Source organism: Poeciliopsis prolifica, unplaced genomic scaffold (assembly GCF_027474105.1).
Source record: "Poeciliopsis prolifica strain line A6 unplaced genomic scaffold, Auburn_PproV2 SCAFFOLD037, whole genome shotgun sequence".
NCBI classification, from domain to species: domain Eukaryota; kingdom Metazoa; phylum Chordata; class Actinopteri; order Cyprinodontiformes; family Poeciliidae; genus Poeciliopsis; species Poeciliopsis prolifica.
The window spans coordinates 610,574-634,618 of record NW_026562412.1 but is presented as its reverse complement, the minus strand read 5'-3'; the positions used below and the strand labels follow the sequence as shown (position 1 = coordinate 634,618).

The window sequence follows — 24,045 nt, the reverse complement described above, 5'->3', positions numbered from 1 at the left end:
CCCCACAGGCCAGGAGGGGAACTGGCTGGTTTGGGTCAGAACCACAGCAGCTGGAGGTGGAGCAGATGTTCTGGTTCTAGTAGAACCGGGTCGAGCCATGTTTGCTGTCATCATCAGGAGGTAAAGAAATGGGCCTAAAAATACAACAAACTCCATAACAGGTAATACATTTAAAAAAACGTGAAAATAAAATCTCAGCCAGAGACTTCACTGCATCTTTGAATTATTGAGACTTTAGTTTCCAACAGAAACTGCCCTGTGGGGAACAGAGGGAGCAGCAGGGATTTTTCATGAACTGGGCTTGGCGGACATCTTGTAAAGGTTTGGAGAACTCTTCAGTTGATTCTGTAAATTTTGTATGACTCCTCTCTAATGACGCACAATCAAGGCTCTGAAACTGGACTGAGTTGAGAGTCTGGGAGGAAGTCCTGGTATTTTCTTCAAAATCTGAACAAAATGACAAAGTTTAAGAAATTAAAATCCTGCAGAAAACATGAATTTCATGTAGTTCTTCTTTCATCTTTTCCTGTTTGTTGGATTCAGATGTTTCCTCAAATAGACAAAATGTACATAATTCAGAGATTTAGCATCAAGTAGCAGACAGAAGCAGAAATGTTTCTGTTGGTTTTGATGTCTGGGTGTGTCTGAAGCGTTCAGGTGCCAAACAGGTGTGGCTGAATTATGTCTTTCTTTTTCATTACAGTTTTGACTTTTTATAAAACAAGCATGTGTGAGCAGATTGCTGGAGGCCAGAGCTGAACGTTGGGAGACGACGTTCAGATCTGTTCGCTGTTCCTCAGGAGCTTCTCGGCTGCTGTGTGAATCTGGATTCCAGCTGGAAGTGATGCCTGTGTGAAACGTTGGCTCTCTGCATCCTGGTTGTTCCAGTGAATCCTGTGGACATGAGAACCGGAGGAGAAATGACGTGAAGCTGCAGCTCGGATTCAGGTTGACGTTCAGGAATGAGAAAAAGGTTGTCAGTTACTGAACAGGTTATTCTTAGATCCAGAACAAGAAGCTTATGAAATATCCAAACGGTTGATTGGTCCATCTGGGTTGATGTCCTGCAGGCGCTCAGTGACGCAAATATAAAACATGTCCAAGTTGAGAGTCGTCGTGAGGCTTCAGGGCTTTTATTCCTTTCTGATGAGTGAAGAGTCCAGTTTCCCCTGAATGCATCTTATTGAGTGTGACTCCTCACAGCCTGTGAACTCTTTAAGGGCAGACGAGGTTCTGCTGAGAGTCAACAGAGTCCAGATGTGGGAAAACATCCTGCAGCTGCCACTGGTCTAGTCAAAGCCTGGGCTTGATGTTAACCATGATGTGGGTGAAATGATGAAGCCGTTTTAATACACAACGTCCTGCTGTGATTCAGGACCAATGAACATTCAGAGCTTTTATTCATTTGATCAGTTTTAAAAATAAATGTTAAATAAAAATGAATTCTGGAGCAGATAATCTGACGCTCCTGATGTGAAACTTTTGTATCATTTTTGACTTTCAGAGAGTCTTTTGCTCCCAGTTCTCCCAGTCTGGTGGTCTAGAGACAGCAGTGGATCCAGTCATGAGTTTCTTTGGTTTCTGACTGACAGGCTCTGAAATGATTTCATGCTAAAGGAATCTAACTGAACATGTTGGGTTTACTGGTCTTGCGTTGCTGTGAACTGGTTTCCTCCTCCCTCCCAGTGATGCCCAAAGCGTCGCATTCAGCAGGTTGGGTTTACAGCAGAGCCGAGAGACGCAGGTTTCCTCCGCAGCAGCACTTCTGTTTCCATCGCTCTTATTGAGCTGTGCAAAAACTATCATGCAGTTTTGATTTTGGATTAGAGATTTTCACACGTTTAGATTTGATCATATTGTTCCTATAATTCTGGCAGCAGAAATGAACGAATATTTGTGGCTTTGCAGATTTTAGGGAAGAAAAGCGTGTTGTGCTGCTGAGACCGTTTACTCTGATAGAAGCTCTAATTGTTTCTGGACATAAAACATGTCGATAAATGTTTATGAATGAAACATAAATGTTTTTATTGCTTCAGGACTTCAGATTTTCATCTGTTTGAAATGTCAGTGAAGTGAAAAAGGTGAACAAGGACAAGTGAAGCTTCGTCACCCACAATGGGCGACCCGATAACTTTCCCACAACTTCTGGTTCTGTCAGCGTTTGGGATCGGTGAGCAAAGACCAAACAACACTGAATATTTTTAATGTTCATACAAATTAATAATATGTTTGTTCTTCCTGCAGTATTTGTCGCATGTGTGGCCTCTGCAACCGTACGTTCTGCCTGTTTTTTTTTTCAAAAATAAAAGCTGTGGAAATGTTCTGTATTAATATTTTGTATGATAATTGTATTTACAGAACAACACAACCCAAGGTATGAACACAACTTTCTGCAAATTAAACTCCACCAAAAACAAACTAATTTCTGTTTTTCCACTTTTCCTGGTTCAGGTTTCCTGACCCCTGGAATCAGGTCAGTTTCCCTCTGCTGTCCTCATTCAGGCTCAGCCGTATTTTACTGATCTGACTCTTTGCTGTTTCGCTCCTGAAGCTCCACGTCCCAGGAATCATGCCCAGGAGACGTCCTGCTGGACGTCAGCCGCAGCGTAGGCGTCCTCCTCACTGCCTGTTGAGAACTGACTCCCTCTAGTGCTCAGCATGAACTCTCTCCACGCTGCTGTCTTGTTGTGTTTGCAGGTATTTGCAGCGGTGGACTCGCTGGTGGGAGAACTTTCTTGTAAAAGGAAGGAAAATGGAAGCCAGACTGAAGACTCGTTCATGGAGGTGGAACAAAACATCCGGCGGATTGTTAACTCGTCTATTAAAGTCTTTTCAGACTTGGTAATTAATCTGTCTACAACTCAGTAATTTGGTGAATTCATACTAATAACTTTATTAAAAATGCATCTATAGTCAATTTTCTGCCAGTGTTAGATATATATTTTTGATAATAGGGCACCAATCTGTCTGGATTCGATGTTTTGGAACAAATTGGGATCCTGGACAGCCTGAGCGTGGATGACTACAACGACCCGGCATTCATCAGGCTCTGGTTCTCTCTGAAGATGACTTTCCTGTTGCCTTTTGTCACTGACAGATTCCTCTTCCAGCTTGGCAACAGGAACTTCAGCTGCACTTCCTTCCAAGAACTGTAAGTCTATCGAGCAGATGCTCCATGGTGGCCAGGGTCTCATTGTCTGTCCTGGTCCCAACATCTGGTTCTGATTCCACCTCATTTAATAATGTTTAGCAATATTTTCTATTAAAAAGGAAAAAGAAACACAAGACAAGAAATTGTAAAAATATGGTTGTTTATTTAAAAAACCAAAATCACATTCATCCAAAAACAAGAACAAGAAAGTCAGCGCACAACGCTCGGTTCTGTGCATTTAGGATGCAGTGGCTCCATGCATGAAGTGTGTGTGTGTGTGTGTGTGTGTGTGTGTGTGTGTGTGTGTGTGTGTGTGTGTGTGTGTGTGTGTGTGTGTGTGTGTGTGTGTGAGGGGGGAGGACGGTTGTTCCTCCATGAAGCCGTTTTAGTCATGTGTCCCCGCTCCACCTGATCAAATGCCTGCTGGACGTCCCAAGATATGATTGCTGAATTGGTAAGAGCAGAAGAGAAGAGTACTTGATGTTCTCTTCCAGAATCTTTCTGGAATGAATCCAGATAGATCTGGATGTACCAGAGCGCTGATGTGGGAAGACAATTGATGAACTAAAACCTTAGCAATAATTTTCTGATTAGTACAGCAGGCTGAAGGGGCGATATGATGCCACATTAAAAGCTTCTCTGTCCTTTTTAAATAAAAGACAAATATTGGCATCATATAGGGATTCAGGAAAATGCCCAACCTCAATGGAAGACTTGACTGTACGCAGTATAATCCAGTCTACCTTGTGAAACTTGATACCGAAGCCATCAGGGCCGCATGCCTTTCCACTAGGAAGAGTGGCTTGATGCCTTCATCTCCTCCAGTTACATCACCATCTAGTTTCAGCCTGGCAGCATCTGTAGAAGTTGAAGCGTCTAATGGTTGAATAAATTGCGTAATATCCCCTGGAGAAATGATCTTATTAATGGCTCACTCAGCCTGGATGTCCTTCAGCTACGAGACAGTATTTGATCTACCTTGTCCCCCAGTTCAGGGTACCTCTAAATATCGTCCAAAACCCGCTCACCCAAAATGCAGTTATATTCATACTTTAAATTCACAATAGATGAGAATATATGGTCAGAATTGGAGCTACGAAATATGTCTTCCAAGGTGATTGATCGCTTCTCAATTTCAGCCAGACGACTGCGTCTGATTCTTTTGACATTGGATTGATACAATATCACATCTTATGACAACCTTGACAGATTCCCAAAGAGTAGAATCAGAGACTGCCCCATTATCATTGCAAGCCAAAAAATCTGAGATCTCATTGGAAACTCATTTGCAGAAGGTGTCTAAGTTCGAGGAGAGATTTAGTTTCCAAACGTATTGTGCTGTTTGAATATCAAAGTTAAATTGATGTAACCCAAGCCTTAGCAAACAAGAAGCAAATGTTACCAAAATCACATGATTTGTTGTTGATGATGAGAGGAATAAACACAGTTAAAGACTTGCTGGTAATTTGTTCCAATTTTATTTTGGGGCAACGGATTATTCCAGGTGGCTAAAATATTTGGTTCCCCCCTCATAATTTTGGAAAAAATTGAGCAAATGTTCTCAAACTTACATGATCTATTGTTGATGATGAAAGGAATAAACATAGTTCCACTTCCTGGAAAATTAACTTGTTTCTAGTTTATGGACGGGCTACAGATTATTTCAGGAAGCTGAAATATTGATTCTCTCCTCTCCTCCCACCATAACTTTGGGAAATAAAGAGCAACTGTTTCCAAATTGTCAAAAATGTTATGTATGATAGGATGTAGTAGACATTTCCCTGATCCAGTAATCTGTCATATTTTACATGAGAACAGGATTTACCAGAAAGTCTTAATGTTTGTGCATCGCTATCAGACAACTTCATCCTCTTATATCTGCAACGAAAAATGATAAATACACACTACCTTTTGGAAAACTGTGATTGGTGACTTTTTTGTCTCTTGGCCATTAAAAATAACACAAAACGAAGTAAGAAGACCTCATTTATTTATTTTATTATTTTGTAAGCTGGCGATTAAACGGAAAGCTACAACCTTGACATGATTATCTGAGTTGTTTTACTGAGAAATCAATCAGAAGTGCCGTAAAAATGGCCAGATCTGCCTCTCTGGCTGCAATACGCACTCCAGACACCAGGGGGCAGAATTTTGCACAAGATCAACAGTTTAAAGGAGATTAAAAAGTAATTACAGCTCCAGTTAGTCTTACTCAGAAGTTGTGTTCTGGGTAATTCCAACAGAAACAAGCCTCTTAAAGGCAAAGGTGACTATTTTTCAGTAGGTGCCTCCAAACAGCAAATGGTGCAAATGTGAGAATAATCTAAAAGCAGATCAAAACGTCTCCAGGATGGTCAATATCAGGTTTGGTCAATATCATAGAAAACTAGTTTAAAATATAGAAATTGGTGCATTTTGAAGAACTCTGCATGAGTTTCAGTTTACTTCAGTGTTTTTATAAAGCAACTTTTCACATCAAGCAACAACTCAACTCTCTAGACAATTAAGAGTAAACCTGAAAAAATTGGTAAAACAAGTGGACCTGAGCATGAAACTTTACTGTCAGAACTATCCAATAGTTTCATGCTGACAAAAATGATTATTCTGTCTGTGCTACTGTTATGGTTACCATTGGCTGCAGCTTTATTCTGTACACAAGACAGAGATAGATTTATGGAATTAAAGTGAAATGATTTAGATTCGATGAATGTCTTAGGGTGAAGTCTCTCAGTGAAGGACTTGAGGCGTCTCAGACAACAGAGAGGAAACAAATCTACAGCAACTTCATTCGGGTGTATCTGACAAGAAAGAACACAGCAGGTAAGAAAAAGATTAAAAGATGAAGAAATGATTAAGAGCATTTTTTAAATAAAAAACAAAGAAGAAAAACAAGAGAAAAATAGCAGCAGAAACCCTTACAAAAAATTGTCTCATATAAAAGCAGTAGATTCAACTTTTAAATAAACCATAATATAATTTAAACAGAACCTGGATGCACAGAAAATGTGGCAGGAATTGAAGAATGGCTGGAAAAAAACATTCGGAGCTTTTTGGTCTTTGCAAGACTTCAAGACCTCAAAACAATGAACAGAAATTTTTCTGGAGTAAGTAAAGTTTTATACCTAAACAAAAAAACATTTCAGAGAAAAACAGAAAGAGGAAAAAAGGTTTTAGTGAACTGACAGAGAAAACTTTTGTGTTGAAACAGAGTGAAGTGGTGGAGAAGCTCTCACCACAGCAGAGAGCAGAGCTGATCCTGGATCCAGACAGCGGTGTTTTGGACAATGCCGACTTTGTCAGAATAATCATCAAAAACCTGACAATGTTTGGAGATGATGAGCAACTGGACCAGTTTTTTCAGATGTTTTCACTACTAAGCAAAGAGGTAAAGACTAACATTAACTCATAGTTGTCATTTTTCATGAACATAAAAGTGATTATTAAAAGAGACAAAGAGAACAAAATGTCAAAGAAAAAACACAAAAAATAATGATTAAATTCTGCTACCAAAAGTAAATAGAAAGTGTAATTCTATTCTAAAATGGAAAAAATGATCAAAATGGAGAAATTATGATTCTCCTGTTAGATATTGCTTCTCCATTTTCCCCTCTCAATGATGCGTCATAAAATTCCTGCTTACGACTAAAATGCTATGTAATAGAGGTAAAAAGTAAATGAAGGTATTTCAAATGATTGGCAGATCAAATGTTGGCCAAGAAATCTTTTGTGTTGGTTTCGATGAACGCAGAGTCCGAAGCTTTGCCACGGACCTTGTCCAGCTCTTTGCGGGATGCTCTTGGAATGAAAGGTCCTCCCGAGTTACAATTTTCCTGCTTTCCCTAACAGACAAACACAACCTACATCCAAAATGTGGCGGTACGAGAGACCATCTTAAACCTGACTCTGAGCAGCCTGGCTCTTAAATTTGACAACTTTGAGGTACAAGACTACCAGCTGTGGTTTCAAGTTTATTTGATTCCTGTGATAGCAAGCATCCAACCAGACAGCCTGCGGGTGATACCCGGTAACATCAGCTGTGAAGCCTACGGAGCGATGTGAGACCAAACCCCTAAGATAGGAATATGATCCTTGGCATTTGATCCACATCGAACTACGGTTCCATACCAGTCCCCTGAATGACGGTTTTCCTTCCTTCTTTTCAGAGTCACTGGCCTAATGGAAAGCCTGAAGATCCTGCCACCGCAAATTTCAATGGACGTGAGGTCAAGCCTGGAATCACTGCAGGAGGCCTTCCCAGGTACGTGTGGCCAATGCTTCGCGGAGAAATTCCTTCAGAAAAGCCGGTGCAACTCTCACTTTAAGAGACATGTTCAAGCCACGTCTAATTTCAACTTCCTTTCAAACAGATTGTGCAACACTGGATTCTTTCACGGTAAGCTAAGGCTCAAAGGTGTTTCTCACGGCAAAGAGACCCCACGTCATGTTCATTTACAGGACTAGAGGGTGGCACATTGCCGTTGTATAAGTCTATGTAGCTTTTGCCACTGACCTAACAGTTGCTGCTTTGTTTGTCCCCAGTGCAAAGACACACACGTTGATGGTAAGTTTGCTGACAATAACCCATCTATGAATTGATGAAACAACATATCACGTGTCAAATAGCAGTAGCTCATGCACAATTTTGGTGTTTTTACAGAAAAAACTCATCTGCTCCGAGGTAGACAGGTAAGCCGATGACTGTCTTATGTGATGCAGTGCTAGCAAGTGGGTTTGGCCAATGTAACCAAAGCTGCATTGTTTTATGGTTACGTTGCACAGCTCTCAACTCCACGCACTGGAAGATGACAATTCTACTGAAGCCGTGTGCAACTTCACCATCACTGAACACGCCTGTGCCCCGGTAAGATGTTTGATTGCAAGCTGTAAACCCAAAACAACCTCACGTGCTCAGAGTTTGATTTATTTCTTCTTCAGACAAGACGACTCTCAGCAGAAAACTTGGCCACGCTCTTGAAGTGCTCTCTGGAAAGCAACCGGATGTACGTGGTGGAAGTTTGGCAGCTTCTTTTCCAAAAAGCTTCTCCCGTACTCAGACAGGCTCTGGCCTCATTCTCCGCCACGGTATATCCAGCGCCGTCGTTTCAAAAATACTGAGCGCTTTTGGTGTCGTTTCTACATGCTACCTATCTTTCCCCAAACTCTAGGCCCCCACCGCCATGAGCGCAGCCTATTCCTCTTGATGCTCTGAGAGAAGTGGTTGCTAAAAACCTCACACAGGCTCAACTGAAGAGTGAAGATTTTGTTAGAAGCTGGTTCCAGATGGATCTCGGTCCATTCCTGGCCTCCCCGTCAACAAATTTCCTCTTCTGCCTTGGCACCTACAACTTCAGCTGCCAGACCTACCAGATTGTGTAAGTACCTGGAGGACTTATTGCATGAGCGTTCGCAGTATCTCAAAGAAACTGGCAGACTCCTTTGACGTTAAAATCCCTCGCTCAAAATTTTAGCATCGGAGCATTCAGCAACCAAAGCCCACTGATGGACAACGACAGAAAGCGAGCAGTCTTTACTCACTTCATCCAACCATTCCTTTCCAGAAAGGATTTGCCAGGTAAGTGCACGCAGGCTCACCGGGCCTCCTTGGTAAAGTAGTGACTGTACACCAGGCGGTGTTCTGACTCCTGTTGTTTTGCAGACCCAGGCTGTGTGTCATCTGCCAATAGTAGTCAGCTCTGGCTACAGGCCAACTTTGGCAATTTCTCTCAATTTGCCAGCGTAGAGGATCTGCAAGCCCTTTATCCCAACTTCTCCAGTGTGAGTGACTAAAGCGGTTGACAAGATTTAAGGGGGGATCTGCCGAATTTTCTACTCCAAAGTTCCACAATGACTTCAAGCTGAATTCTCGTTTTCTATCGTTGCAGGCCGAAGTCCTGTCGAAACTGTCTCCCTCTCAGGTAGCAGAGTTTCTGCTGAGCACAGACATCTCGAATGACACACGACTTGTCGATCGAGTCTTTGAGCGACTGCAGGTTGGAAATGCTGTTGAAAACGTGGACGCATTCTTTACCAAACTTACAGAGAAGGAGGTAAGCTACACCTTCAAGTGGCACAAGAGTCCCGGTTTGAAAAGCTATGTCAATGGTATTGGAAAGCTATTCAAATCGTAATATTGCAGTAATTCATAGGACCCTACTGTTTTTGCCACTTTTCATGAGTACGACACGGTGGGCTCGCATCGTAGCAACTGAGTGGTGTTGGATTTGTCTCCTGTCATAAATATTTAGGTCCCAGAGTTTCAAGTTGACGTCAGAGATCGCATCATGAACAGGACCTACATCATCGTCGGTCCCTCTTTCCCAGAGTTCCCTGAAAAGGATCTTTTTGACTGGTTCCATGTCAAACTGGTCCCGGTTCTCCCAAGTTTCACTCCACAAATGCTCCAAGATGTAATCACCAACATCAACTGCACAAAATACCATGTCATGTGAGTTGTGTATCAAGGACATCGACGTTTTGAAAGCTCCAAATCACAGAGAACTCTTAAGGGACCGTGTCTAAAATATTTATTCCAATCTTTGCAGCGTGAGTGGGATGGGCAAAGTGTGTCTTGCCGTAGCTCAGGAAAGACAAGAAGAAATTGCAGCTGTTTTGCTGCAGTACCTGAAAAACTCTGCTGATGTCATCAACCGGCCAGGTAAGTTTTCCACATTAACACCGTGGCGTCTCGGCCACGGCCACGTTGATGGGAAAGTACAAATCCCTCATAAGAATTAAAACAGAAATGGACGAAATAGTCAGAGGAAAGGAAAGCTGATATGTACGTACATGTGCCTTAGCTTGCAGGGTAAACATCCAGACCGATTCCCAGTGGGTGGAAACAAACCTGGGCCCATTTTCTCAATACGCCACATATTTTGAGCTCAAATTCTTCAACCTCTCTCAGGTAAGCCACACATCCTACTGTAGATGATCTGCGAGAACGCGGGCACAGTCTCCTCTTTGTGGCGGGCGCACACGCGGCGTCACATGAAAGAGAAATGAAATTCACCTGTTCTCTCGGTTTGTTTCATCAGGGAGCACTTGTGAGCGTTCTTTCACCCAAACAGAAAGCTGAGCTTCTGACAGATCCAGGCAGCAATGCTCTGGAGGATGCCACCCTCGTAAAGGAGGTGCTCACAAACTTGACAGAGCCCGGCAATGTGGAGCAGCTTGGTCAGTTTTTCCTGGTGTTCACACAGTCACTCCAGCAGGTAAATGCCAAACTTTAACTTTGTTATTTTGCTCCAAAGTTTTCCTTCTAGGTAAATGAAGGTATTTCAAATGGTTGGCAGATCAAATGTTGGCCAAGAAATCTTTTGTGTTGGTTTCGATGAACGCAGAGTCCGAAGCTTTGCCACGGACCTTGTCCAGCTCTTTGCGGGATGCTCTTGGAATGAAAGGTCCTCCCGAGTTACAATTTTCCTGCTTTCCCTAACAGACAAACACAACCTACATCCAAAATGTGGCGGTACGAGAGACCATCTTAAACCTGACTCTGAGCAGCCTGGCTCTTAAATTTGACGACTTTGAGGTACAAGACTACCAGCTGTGGTTTCAAGTTTATTTGATTCCTGTGATAGCAAGCATCCAACCAGACAGCCTGCGGGTGATACCCGGTAACATCAGCTGTGAAGCCTACGGAGCGATGTGAGACCAAACCCCTAAGATAGGAATATGATCCTTGGCATTTGATCCACATCGAACTACGGTTCCATACCAGTCCCCTGAATGACGGTTTTCCTTCCTTCTTTTCAGAGTCACTGGCCTAATGGAAAGCCTGAAGATCCTGCCACCGCAAATTTCAATGGACGTGAGGTCAAGCCTGGAATCACTGCAGGAGGCCTTCCCAGGTACGTGTGGCCAATGCTTCGCGGAGAAATTCCTTCAGAAAAGCCCGGTGCAACTCTCACTTTAAGAGACATGTTCAAGCCACGTCTAATTTCAACTTTCTTTCAAACAGATTGTGCAACACTGGATTCTTTCACGGTAAGCTAAGGCTCAAAGGTGTTTCTCACGGCAAAGAGACCCCACGTCATGTTCATTTACAGGACTAGAGGGTGGCACATTGCCGTTGTATAAGTCTATGTAGCTTTTGCCACTGACCTAACAGTTGCTGCTTTGTTTGTCCCCAGTGCAAAGACACACACGTTGATGGTAAGTTTGCTGACAATAACCCATCTATGAATTGATGAAACAACATATCACGTGTCAAATAGCAGTAGCTCATGCACAATTTTGGTGTTTTTACAGAAAAACTCATCTGCTCCGAGGTAGACAGGTAAGCCGATGACTGTCTTATGTGATGCAGTGCTAGCAAGTGGGTTTGGCCAATGTAACCAAAGCTGCATTGTTTATGGTTACGTTGCACAGCTCTCAACTCCACGCACTGGAAGATGACAATTCTACTGAAGCCGTGTGCAACTTCACCATCACTGAACACGCCTGTGCCCCGGTAAGATGTTTGATTGCAAGCTGTAAACCCAAAACAACCTCACGTGCTCAGAGTTTGATTTATTTCTTCTTCAGACAAGACGACTCTCAGCAGAAAACTTGGCCACGCTCTTGAAGTGCTCTCTGGAAAGCAACCGGATGTACGTGGTGGAAGTTTGGCAGCTTCTTTTCCAAAAAGCTTCTCCCGTACTCAGACAGGCTCTGGCCTCATTCTCCGCCACGGTATATCCAGCGCCGTCGTTTCAAAAATACTGAGCGCTTTTTGGTGTCGTTTCTACATGCTACCTATCTTTCCCCAAACTCTAGGCCCCCACCGCCATGAGCGCAGCCTATTCCAATCCTCTTGATGCTCTGAGAGAAGTGGTTGCTAAAAACCTCACACAGGCTCAACTGAAGAGTGAAGATTTTGTTAGAAGCTGGTTCCAGATGGATCTCGGTCCATTCCTGGCCTCCCCGTCAACAAATTTCCTCTTCTGCCTTGGCACCTACAACTTCAGCTGCCAGACCTACCAGATTGTGTAAGTACCTGGAGGACTTATTGCATGAGCGTTCGCAGTATCTCAAAGAAACTGGCAGACTCCTTTGACGTTAAAATCCCTCGCTCAAAATTTTAGCATCGGAGCATTCAGCAACCAAAGCCCACTGATGGACAACGACAGAAAGCGAGCAGTCTTTACTCACTTCATCCAACCATTCCTTTCCAGAAAGGATTTGCCAGGTAAGTGCACGCAGGCTCACCGGGCCTCCTTGGTAAAGTAGTGACTGTACACCAGGCGGTGTTCTGACTCCTGTTGTTTTGCAGACCCAGGCTGTGTGTCATCCGCCAATAGTAGTCAGCTCTGGCTACAGGCCAACTTTGGCAATTTCTCTCAATTTGCCAGCGTAGAGGATCTGCAAGCCCTTTATCCCAACTTCTCCAGTGTGAGTGACTAAAGCGGTTGACAAGATTTAAGGGGGGATCTGCCGAATTTTCTACTCCAAAGTTCCACAATGACTTCAAGCTGAATTCTCGTTTTCTATCGTTGCAGGCCGAAGTCCTGTCGAAACTGTCTCCCTCTCAGGTAGCAGAGTTTCTGCTGAGCACAGACATCTCGAATGACACACGACTTGTCGATCGAGTCTTTGAGCGACTGCAGGTTGGAAACGCTGTTGAAAACGTGGACGCATTCTTTACCAAACTTACAGAGAAGGAGGTAAGCTACACCTTCAAGTGGCACAAGAGTCCCGGTTTGAAAAGCTATGTCAATGGTATTGGAAAGCTATTCAAATCGTAATATTGCAGTAATTCATAGGACCCTACTGTTTTTGCCACTTTTCATGAGTACGACACGGTGGGCTCGCATCGTAGCAACTGAGTGGTGTTGGATTTGTCTCCTGTCATAAATATTTAGGTCCCAGAGTTTCAAGTTGACGTCAGAGATCGCATCATGAACAGGACCTACATCATCGTCGGTCCCTCTTTCCCAGAGTTCCCTGAAAAGGATCTTTTTGACTGGTTCCATGTCAAACTGGTCCCGGTTCTCCCAAGTTTCACTCCACAAATGCTCCAAGATGTAATCACCAACATCAACTGCACAAAATACCATGTCATGTGAGTTGTGTATCAAGGACATCGACGTTTTGAAAGCTCCAAATCACAGAGAACTCTTAAGGGACCGTGTCTAAAAGATTTATTCCAATCTTTGCAGCGTGAGTGGGATGGGCAAAGTTGTGTCTGCCGTAGCTCAGGAAAGACAAGAAGAAATTGCAGCTGTTTTGCTGCAGTACCTGAAAAACTCTGCTGATGTCATCAACCGGCCAGGTAAGTTTTCCACATTAACACCGTGGCGTCTCGGCCACGGCCACGTTGATGGGAAAGTACAAATCCCTCATAAGAATTAAAACAGAAATGGACGAAATAGTCAGAGGAAAGGAAAGCTGATATGTACGTACATGTATGTGCCTTAGCTTGCAGGGTAAACATCCAGACCGATTCCCAGTGGGTGGAAACAAACCTGGGCCCATTTTCTCAATACGCCACATATTTTGAGCTCAAATTCTTCAACCTCTCTCAGGTAAGCCACACATCCTACTGTAGATGATCTGCGAGAACGCGGGCACAGTCTCCTCTTTGTGGCGGGCGCACACGCGGCGTCACATGAAAGAGAAATGAAATTCACCTGTTCTCTCGGTTTGTTTCATCAGGGAGCACTTGTGAGCGTTCTTTCACCCAAACAGAAAGCTGAGCTTCTGACAGATCCAGGCAGCAATGCTCTGGAGGATGCCACCCTCGTAAAGGAGGTGCTCACAAACTTGACAGAGCCCGGCAATGTGGAGCAGCTTGGTCAGTTTTTCCTGGTGTTCACACAGTCACTCCAGCAGGTAAATGCCAAACTTTAACTTTGTTATTTTGCTCCAAAGTTTTCCTTCTAGGTAAATGAAGGTATTTCAAATGGTTGGCAGATCAAATGTTGGCCAAGAAATCTTTTGTGTTGGTTTCGATGAACGCAGAGTCCGAAGCTTTGCCACGGACCTTGTCCAGCTCTTTGCGGGATGCTCTTGGAATGAAAGGTCCTCCCGAGTTACAATTTTCCTGCTTTCCCTAACAGACAAACACAACCTACATCCAAAATGTGGCGGTACGAGAGACCATCTTAAACCTGACTCTGAGCAGCCTGGCTCTTAAATTTGACGACTTTGAGGTACAAGACTACCAGCTGTGGTTTCAAGTTTATTTGATTCCTGTGATAGCAAGCATCCAACCAGACAGCCTGCGGGTGATACCCGGTAACATCAGCTGTGAAGCCTACGGAGCGATGTGAGACCAAACCCCTAAGATAGGAATATGATCCTTGGCATTTGATCCACATCGAACTACGGTTCCATACCAGTCCCCTGAATGACGGTTTTCCTTCCTTCTTTTCAGAGTCACTGGCCTAATGGAAAGCCTGAAGATCCTGCCACCGCAAATTTCAATGGACGTGAGGTCAAGCCTGGAATCACTGCAGGAGGCCTTCCCAGGTACGTGTGGCCAATGCTTCGCGGAGAAATTCCTTCAGAAAAGCCCGGTGCAACTCTCACTTTAAGAGACATGTTCAAGCCACGTCTAATTTCAACTTTCTTTCAAACAGATTGTGCAACACTGGATTCTTTCACGGTAAGCTAAGGCTCAAAGGTGTTTCTCACGGCAAAGAGACCCCACGTCATGTTCATTTACAGGACTAGAGGGTGGCACATTGCCGTTGTATAAGTCTATGTAGCTTTTGCCACTGACCTAACAGTTGCTGCTTTGTTTGTCCCCAGTGCAAAGACACACACGTTGATGGTAAGTTTGCTGAGAATAACCCATCTATGAATTGATGAAACAACATATCACGTGTCAAATAGCAGTAGCTCATGCACAATTTTGGTGTTTTTACAGAAAAACTCATCTGCTCCGAGGTAGACAGGTAAGCCGATGACTGTCTTATGTGATGCATAGTGCTAGCAAGTGGGTTTGGCCAATGTAACCAAAGCTGCATTGTTTTATGGTTACGTTGCACAGCTCTCAACTCCAAGCACTGGAAGATGACAATTCTACTGAAGCCGTGTGCAACTTCACCATCACTGAACACGCCTGTGCCCCGGTAAGATGTTTGATTGCAAGCTGTAAACCCAAAACAACCTCACGTGCTCAGAGTTTGATTTATTTCTTCTTCAGACAAGACGACTCTCAGCAGAAAACTTGGCCACGCTCTTGAAGTGCTCTCTGGAAAGCAACCGGATGTACGTGGTGGAAGTTTGGCAGCTTCTTTTCCAAAAAGCTTCTCCCGTACTCAGACAGGCTCTGGCCTCATTCTCCGCCACGGTATATCCAGCGCCGTCGTTTCAAAAATACTGAGCGCTTTTTGGTGTCGTTTCTACATGCTACCTATCTTTCCCCAAACTCTAGGCCCCCACCGCCATGAGCGCAGCCTATTCCAATCCTCTTGATGCTCTGAGAGAAGTGGTTGCTAAAAACCTCACACAGGCTCAACTGAAGAGTGAAGATTTTGTTAGAAGCTGGTTCCAGATGGATCTCGGTCCATTCCTGGCCTCCCCGTCAACAAATTTCCTCTTCTGCCTTGGCACCTACAACTTCAGCTGCCAGACCTACCAGATTGTGTAAGTACCTGGAGGACTTATTGCATGAGCGTTCGCAGTATCTCAAAGAAACTGGCAGACTCCTTTGACGTTAAAATCCCTCGCTCAAAATTTTAGCATCGGAGCATTCAGCAACCAAAGCCCACTGATGGACAACGACAGAAAGCGAGCAGTCTTTACTCACTTCATCCAACCATTCCTTTCCAGAAAGGATTTGCCAGGTAAGTGCACGCAGGCTCACCGGGCCTCCTTGGTAAAGTAGTGACTGTACACCAGGCGGTGTTCTGACTCCTGTTGTTTTGCAGACCCAGGCTGTGTGTCATCCGCCAATAGTAGTCAGCTCTGGCTACAGGCCAACTTTGGCAATTTCTCTCAATTTGCCAGCGTAGAGGATCTGCAAGCCCTTTATCCCAACTTCTCCAGTGTGAGTGACTAAAGCGGTTGACAAGATTTAAGGGGGGATCTGCCGAATTTTCTACTCCAAAGTTCCACAATGACTTCAAGCTGAATTCTCGTTTTCTATCGTTGCAGGCCGAAGTCCTGTCGAAACTGTCTCCCTCTCAGGTAGCAGAGTTTCTGCTGAGCACAGACATCTCGAATGACACACGACTTGTCGATCGAGTCTTTGAGCGACTGCAGGTTGGAAACGCTGTTGAAAACGTGGACGCATTCTTTACCAAACTTACAGAGAAGGAGGTAAGCTACACCTTCAAGTGGCACAAGAGTCCCGGTTTGAAAAGCTATGTCAATGGTATTGGAAAGCTATTCAAATCGTAATATTGCAGTAATTCATAGGACCCTACTGTTTTTGCCACTTTTCATGAGTACGACACGGTGGGCTCGCATCGTAGCAACTGAGTGGTGTTGGATTTGTCTCCTGTCATAAATATTTAGGTCCCAGAGTTTCAAGTTGACGTCAGAGATCGCATCATGAACAGGACCTACATCATCGTCGGTCCCTCTTTCCCAGAGTTCCCTGAAAAGGATCTTTTTGACTGGTTCCATGTCAAACTGGTCCCGGTTCTCCCAAGTTTCACTCCACAAATGCTCCAAGATGTAATCACCAACATCAACTGCACAAAATACCATGTCATGTGAGTTGTGTATCAAGGACATCGACGTTTTGAAAGCTCCAAATCACAGAGAACTCTTAAGGGACCGTGTCTAAAAGATTTATTCCAATCTTTGCAGCGTGAGTGGGATGGGCAAAGTTGTGTCTGCCGTAGCTCAGGAAAGACAAGAAGAAATTGCAGCTGTTTTGCTGCAGTACCTGAAAAACTCTGCTGATGTCATCAACCGGCCAGGTAAGTTTTCCACATTAACACCGTGGCGTCTCGGCCACGGCCACGTTGATGGGAAAGTACAAATCCTCATAAGAATTAAAACAGAAATGGACGAAATAGTCAGAGGAAAGGAAAGCTGATATGTACATGTATGTGCCTTAGCTTGCAGGGTAAACATCCAGACCGATTCCAGTGGGTGGAAACAAACCTGGGCCCATTTTCTCAATACGCCACATATTTTGAGCTCAAATTCTTCAACCTCTCTCAGGTAAGCCACACATCCTACTGTAGATGATCTGCGAGAACGCGCGGGCACAGTCTCCTCTTTGTGGCGGGCGCACACGCGGCGTCACATGAAAGAGAAATGAAATTCACCTGTTCTCTCGGTTTGTTTCATCAGGGAGCACTTGTGAGCGTTCTTTCACCCAAACAGAAAGCTGAGCTTCTGACAGATCCAGGCAGCAATGCTCTGGAGGATGCCACCCTCGTAAAGGAGGTGCTCACAAACTTGACAGAGCCCGGCAATGTGGAGCAGCTTGGTCAGTTTTTCCTGGTGTTCACACAGTCACTCCAGCAGGTAAATGCCAAACTTTAACTTTGTTATTTTGCTCCAAAGTTTTCCTTCTAGGTAAATGAAGGTATTTCAAATGGTTGGCAGATCAAATGTTGGCCAAGAAATCTTTTGTGTTGGTTTCGATGAACGCAGAGTCCGAAGCTTTGCCACGGACCTTGTCCAGCTCTTTGCGGGATGCTCTTGGAATGAAAGGTCCTCCCGAGTTACAATTTTCCTGCTTTCCCTAACAGACAAACACAACCTACATCCAAAATGTGGCGGTACGAGAGACCATCTTAAACCTGACTCTGAGCAGCCTGGCTCTTAAATTTGACGACTTTGAGGTACAAGACTACCAGCTGTGGTTTCAAGTTTATTTGATTCCTGTGATAGCAAGCATCCAACCAGACAGCCTGCGGGTGATACCCGGTAACATCAGCTGTGAAGCCTACGGAGCGATGTGAGACCAAACCCCTAAGATAGGAATATGATCCTTGGCATTTGATCCACATCGAACTACGGTTCCATACCAGTCCCCTGAATGACGGTTTTCCTTCCTTCTTTTCAGAGTCACTGGCCTAATGGAAAGCCTGAAGATCCTGCCACCGCAAATTTCAATGGACGTGAGGTCAAGCCTGGAATCACTGCAGGAGGCCTTCCCAGGTACGTGTGGCCAATGCTTCGCGGAGAAATTCCTTCAGAAAAGCCCGGTGCAACTCTCACTTTAAGAGACATGTTCAAGCCACGTCTAATTTCAACTTCTTTCAAACAGATTGTGCAACACTGGATTCTTTCGGTAAGCTAAGGCTCAAAGGTGTTTCTCACGGCAAAGAGACCCCACGTCATGTTCATTTACAGGACTAGAGGGTGGCACATTGCCGTTGTATAAGTCTATGTAGCTTTTGCCACTGACCTAACAGTTGCTGCTTTGTTTGTCCCCAGTGCAAAGACACACACGTTGATGGTAAGTTTGCTGAGAATAACCCATCTATGATTGATGAAACAACATATCACGTGTCAAATAGCAGTAGCTCATGCACAATTTTGGTGTTTTTACAGAAAAACTCATCTGCTCCGAGGTAGACAGGTAAGCCGATGACTGTCTTATGTGATGCAGTGCTAGCAAGTGGGTTTGGCCAATGTAACCAAAGCTGCATTGTTTTATGGTTACGTTGCACAGCTCTCAACTCCAAGCACTGGAAGATGACAATTCTACTGAAGCCGTGTGCAACTTCACCATCACTGAACACGCCTGTGCCCCGGTAAGATGTTTGATTGCAAGCTGTAAACCCAAAACAACCTCACGTGCTCAGAGTTTGATTTATTTCTTCTTCAGACAAGACGACTCTCAGCAGAAAACTTGGCCACGCTCTTGAAGTGCTCTCTGGAAAGCAACCGGATGTACGTGGTGGAAGTTTGGCAGCTTCTTTTCCAAAAAGCTTCTCCCGTACTCAGACAGGCTCTGGCCTCATTCTCCGCCACGGTATATCCAGCGCCGTCGTTTCAAAAATACTGAGCGCTTTTTGGTGTCGTTTCTACATGCTACCTATCTTTCCCCAAACTCTAGGCCCCCACCGCCATGAGCGCAGCCTATTCCAATCCTCTTGATGCTCTGAGAGAAGTGGTTGCTAAAAACCTCACACAGGCTCAACTGAAGAGTGAAGATTTTGTTAGAAGCTGGTTCCAGATGGATCTCGGTCCATTCCTGGCCTCCCCGTCAACAAATTTCCTCTTCTGCCTTGGCACCTACAACTTCAGCTGCCAGACCTACCAGATTGTGTAAGTACCTGGAGGACTTATTGCATGAGCGTTCGCAGTATCTCAAAGAAACTGGCAGACTCCTTTGACGTTAAAATCCCTCGCTCAAAATTTTAGCATCGGAGCATTCAGCAACCAAAGCCCACTGATGGACAACGACAGAAAGCGAGCAGTCTTTACTCACTTCATCCAACCATTCCTTTCCAGAAAGGATTTGCCAGGTAAGTGCACGCAGGCTCACCGGGCCTTGGTAAAGTAGTGACTGTACACCAGGCGGTGTTCTGACTCCTGTTGTTTTGCAGACCCAGGCTGTGTGTCATCCGCCAATAGTAGTCAGCTCTGGCTACAGGCCAACTTTGGCAATTTCTCTCAATTTGCCAGCGTAGAGGATCTGCAAGCCCTTTATCCCAACTTCTCCAGTGTGAGTGACTAAAGCGGTTGACAAGATTTAAGGGGGGATCTGCCGAATTTTCTACTCCAAAGTTCCACAATGACTTCAAGCTGAATTCTCGTTTTCTATCGTTGCAGGCCGAAGTCCTGTCGAAACTGTCTCCCTCTCAGGTAGCAGAGTTTCTGCTGAGCACAGACATCTCGAATGACACACGACTTGTCGATCGAGTCTTTGAGCGACTGCAGGTTGGAAACGCTGTTGAAAACGTGGACGCATTCTTTACCAAACTTACAGAGAAGGAGGTAAGCTACACCTTCAAGTGGCACAAGAGTCCCGGTTTGAAAAGCTATGTCAATGGTATTGGAAAGCTATTCAAATCGTAATATTGCAGTAATTCATAGGACCCTACTGTTTTTGCCACTTTTCATGAGTACGACACGGTGGGCTCGCATCGTAGCAACTGAGTGGTGTTGGATTTGTCTCCTGTCATAAATATTTAGGTCCCAGAGTTTCAAGTTGACGTCAGAGATCGCATCATGAACAGGACCTACATCATCGTCGGTCCCTCTTTCCCAGAGTTCCCTGAAAAGGATCTTTTTGACTGGTTCCATGTCAAACTGGTCCCGGTTCTCCCAAGTTTCACTCCACAAATGCTCCAAGATGTAATCACCAACATCAACTGCACAAAATACCATGTCATGTGAGTTGTGTATCAAGGACATCGACGTTTTGAAAGCTCCAAATCACAGAGAACTCTTAAGGGACCGTGTCTAAAAGATTTATTCCAATCTTTGCAGCGTGAGTGGGATGGGCAAAGTTGTGTCTGCCGTAGCTCAGGAAAGACAAGAAGAAATTGCAGCTGTTTTGCTGCAGTACCTGAAAAACTCTGCTGATGTCATCAACCGGCCAGGTAAGTTTTCCACATTAACACCGTGGCGTCTCGGCCACGGCCACGTTGATGGGAAAGTACAAATCCCTCATAAGAATTAAAACAGAAATGGACGAAATAGTCAGAGGAAAGGAAAGCTGATATGTACGTACATGTATGTGCCTTAGCTTGCAGGGTAAACATCCAGACCGATTCCCAGTGGGTGGAAACAAACCTGGGCCCATTTTCTCAATACGCCACATATTTTGAGCTCAAATTCTTCAACCTCTCTCAGGTAAGCCACACATCCTACTGTAGATGATCTGCGAGAACGCGGGCACAGTCTCCTCTTTGTGGCGGGCGCACACGCGGCGTCACATGAAAGAGAAATGAAATTCACCTGTTCTCTCTCGGTTTGTTTCATCAGGGAGCACTTGTGAGCGTTCTTTCACCCAAAAAGAAAGCTGAGCTTCTGACAGATCCAGGCAGCAATGCTCTGGAGGATGCCACCCTCGTAAAGGAGGTGCTCACAAACTTGACAGAGCCCGGCAATGTGGAGCAGCTTGGTCAGTTTTTCCTGGTGTTCACACAGTCACTCCAGCAGGTAAATGCCAAACTTTAACTTTGTTATTTTGCTCCAAAGTTTTCCTTCTAGGTAAATGAAGGTATTTCAAATGGTTGGCAGATCAAATGTTGGCCAAGAAATCTTTTGTGTTGGTTTCGATGAACGCAGAGTCCGAAGCTTTGCCACGGACCTTGTCCAGCTCTTTGCGGGATGCTCTTGGAATGAAAGGTCCTCCCGAGTTACAATTTTCCTGCTTTCCCTAACAGACAAACACAACCTACATCCAAAATGTGGCGGTACGAGAGACCATCTTAAACCTGACTCTGAGCAGCCTGGCTCTTAAATTTGACGACTTTGAGGTACAAGACTACCAGCTGTGGTTTCAAGTTTATTTGATTCCTGTGATAGCAAGCATCCAACCAGACAGCCTGCGGGTGATACCCGGTAACATCAGCTGTGAAGCCTACGGAGCGATGTGAGACCAAACCCCTAAGATAGGAATATGATCCTTGGCATTTGATCCACATCGAACTACGGTTCCATACCAGTCCCCTGAATGACGGTTTTCCTTCCTTCTTTTCAGAGTCACTGGCCTAATGGAAAGCCTGAAGATCCTGCCACCGCAAATTTCAATGGACGTGAGGTCAAGCCTGGAATCACTGCAGGAGGCCTTCCCAGGTACGTGTGGCCAATGCTTCGCGGAGAAATTCCTTCAGAAAAGCCCGGTGCAACTCTCACTTTAAGAGACATGTTCAAGCCACGTCTAATTTCAACTTCCTTTCAAACAGATTGTGCAACACTGGATTCTTTCACGGTAAGCTAAGGCTCAAAGGTGTTTCTCACGGCAAAGAGACCCCACGTCATGTTCATTTACAGGACTAGAGGGTGGCACATTGCCGTTGTATAAGTCTATGTAGCTTTTGCCACTGACCTAACAGTTGCTGCTTTGTTTGTCCCCAGTGCAAAGACACACACGTTGATGGTAAGTTTGCTGAGAATAACCCATCTATGAATTGATGAAACAACATATCACGTGTCAAATAGCAGTAGCTCATGCACAATTTTGGTGTTTTTACAGAAAAACTCATCTGCTCCGAGGTAGACAGGTAAGCCGATGACTGTCTTATGTGATGCAGTGCTAGCAAGTGGGTTTGGCCAATGTAACCAAAGCTGCATTGTTTTATGGTTACGTTGCACAGCTCTCAACTCCACGCACTGGAAGATGACAATTCTACTGAAGCCGTGTGCAACTTCACCATCACTGAACACGCCTGTGCCCCGGTAAGATGTTTGATTGCAAGCTGTAAACCCAAAACAACCTCACGTGCTCAGAGTTTGATTTATTTCTTCTTCAGACAAGACGACTCTCAGCAGAAAACTTGGCCACGCTCTTGAAGTGCTCTCTGGAAAGCAACCGGATGTACGTGGTGGAAGTTTGGCAGCTTCTTTTCCAAAAAGCTTCTCCCGTACTCAGACAGGCTCTGGCCTCATTCTCCGCCACGGTATATCCAGCGCCGTCGTTTCAAAAATACTGAGCGCTTTTTGGTGTCGTTTCTACATGCTACCTATCTTTCCCCAAACTCTAGGCCCCCACCGCCATGAGCGCAGCCTATTCCAATCCTCTTGATGCTCTGAGAGAAGTGGTTGCTAAAAACCTCACACAGGCTCAACTGAAGAGTGAAGATTTTGTTAGAAGCTGGTTCCAGATGGATCTCGGTCCATTCCTGGCCTCCCCGTCAACAAATTTCCTCTTCTGCCTTGGCACCTACAACTTCAGCTGCCAGACCTACCAGATTGTGTAAGTACCTGGAGGACTTATTGCATGAGCGTTCGCAGTATCTCAAAGAAACTGGCAGACTCCTTTGACGTTAAAATCCCTCGCTCAAAATTTTAGCATCGGAGCATTCAGCAACCAAAGCCCACTGATGGACAACGACAGAAAGCGAGCAGTCTTTACTCACTTCATCCAACCATTCCTTTCCAGAAAGGATTTGCCAGGTAAGTGCACGCAGGCTCACCGGCCTCCTTGGTAAAGTAGTGACTGTACACCAGGCGGTGTTCTGACTCCTGTTGTTTTGCAGACCCAGGCTGTGTGTCATCCGCCAATAGTAGTCAGCTCTGGCTACAGGCCAACTTTGGCAATTTCTCTCAATTTGCCAGCGTAGAGGATCTGCAAGCCCTTTATCCCAACTTCTCCAGTGAGTGACTAAAGCGGTTGACAAGATTTAAGGGGGGATCTGCCGAATTTTCTACTCCAAAGTTCCACAATGACTTCAAGCTGAATTCTCGTTTTCTATCGTTGCAGGCCGAAGTCCTGTCGAAACTGTCTCCCTCTCAGGTAGCAGAGTTTCTGCTGAGCACAGACATCTCGAATGACACACGACTTGTCGATCGAGTCTTTGAGCGACTGCAGGTTGGAAACGCTGTTGAAAACGTGGACGCATTCTTTACCAAACTTACAGAGAAGGAGGTAAGCTACACCTTCAAGTGGCACAAGAGTCCCGGTTTGAAAAGCTATGTCAATGGTATTGGAAAGCTATTCAAATCGTAATATTGCAGTAATTCATAGGACCCTACTGTTTTTGCCACTTTTCATGAGTACGACACGGTGGGCTCGCATCGTAGCAACTGAGTGGTGTTGGATTTGTCTCCTGTCATAAATATTTAGGTCCCAGAGTTTCAAGTTGACGTCAGAGATCGCATCATGAACAGGACCTACATCATCGTCGGTCCCTCTTTCCCAGAGTTCCCTGAAAAGGATCTTTTTGACTGGTTCCATGTCAAACTGGTCCCGGTTCTCCCAAGTTTCACTCCACAAATGCTCCAAGATGTAATCACCAACATCAACTGCACAAAATACCATGTCATGTGAGTTGTGTATCAAGGACATCGACGTTTTGAAAGCTCCAAATCACAGAGAACTC

The 24,045-nt window shown here is 44.8% G+C and overlaps 1 protein-coding gene across 1 annotated transcript; it reads left to right on the top strand.

Moving 5' to 3' along the window:
- Window positions 1-2,039: 2,039 nt before the first annotated feature.
- On the top strand, window positions 2,040-23,993 carry LOC129374649 (uncharacterized). The gene is made up of 82 exons (XM_055053168.1): window positions 2,040-2,170; window positions 2,245-2,273; window positions 2,359-2,374; window positions 2,452-2,473; window positions 2,552-2,606; window positions 2,698-2,841; window positions 2,955-3,151; window positions 5,868-5,971; window positions 6,137-6,255; window positions 6,360-6,536; window positions 6,998-7,206; window positions 7,315-7,409; window positions 7,519-7,544; window positions 7,691-7,712; window positions 7,834-7,837; window positions 7,931-8,012; window positions 8,087-8,233; window positions 8,390-8,523; window positions 8,620-8,723; window positions 8,808-8,926; window positions 9,034-9,198; window positions 9,397-9,596; window positions 9,694-9,806; window positions 9,949-10,055; window positions 10,186-10,362; window positions 10,590-10,798; window positions 10,907-11,001; window positions 11,112-11,137; window positions 11,284-11,305; window positions 11,402-11,429; window positions 11,522-11,603; window positions 11,678-11,824; window positions 11,909-12,120; window positions 12,217-12,320; window positions 12,405-12,523; window positions 12,631-12,795; window positions 12,994-13,193; window positions 13,291-13,403; window positions 13,550-13,656; window positions 13,787-13,963; window positions 14,191-14,399; window positions 14,508-14,602; window positions 14,713-14,738; window positions 14,885-14,906; window positions 15,003-15,030; window positions 15,126-15,207; window positions 15,282-15,428; window positions 15,513-15,724; window positions 15,821-15,924; window positions 16,009-16,127; window positions 16,235-16,399; window positions 16,598-16,797; window positions 16,895-17,007; window positions 17,149-17,178; window positions 17,278-17,303; window positions 17,387-17,563; window positions 17,791-17,883; window positions 18,108-18,202; window positions 18,460-18,503; window positions 18,599-18,626; window positions 18,720-18,801; window positions 18,876-19,022; window positions 19,107-19,318; window positions 19,415-19,518; window positions 19,600-19,718; window positions 19,826-19,990; window positions 20,189-20,388; window positions 20,486-20,598; window positions 20,745-20,851; window positions 20,984-21,160; window positions 21,388-21,596; window positions 21,705-21,799; window positions 21,910-21,935; window positions 22,082-22,103; window positions 22,200-22,227; window positions 22,321-22,402; window positions 22,477-22,623; window positions 22,708-22,919; window positions 23,016-23,119; window positions 23,203-23,319; window positions 23,434-23,591; window positions 23,790-23,993. The coding sequence occupies exons 1-82, from the start codon at window positions 2,116-2,118 to the stop codon at window positions 23,991-23,993; spliced, it is 9,273 nt and encodes a 3,090-aa protein (XP_054909143.1). The 5' UTR covers window positions 2,040-2,115.
- The last annotated feature ends 52 nt before the right edge of the window (window positions 23,994-24,045 follow it).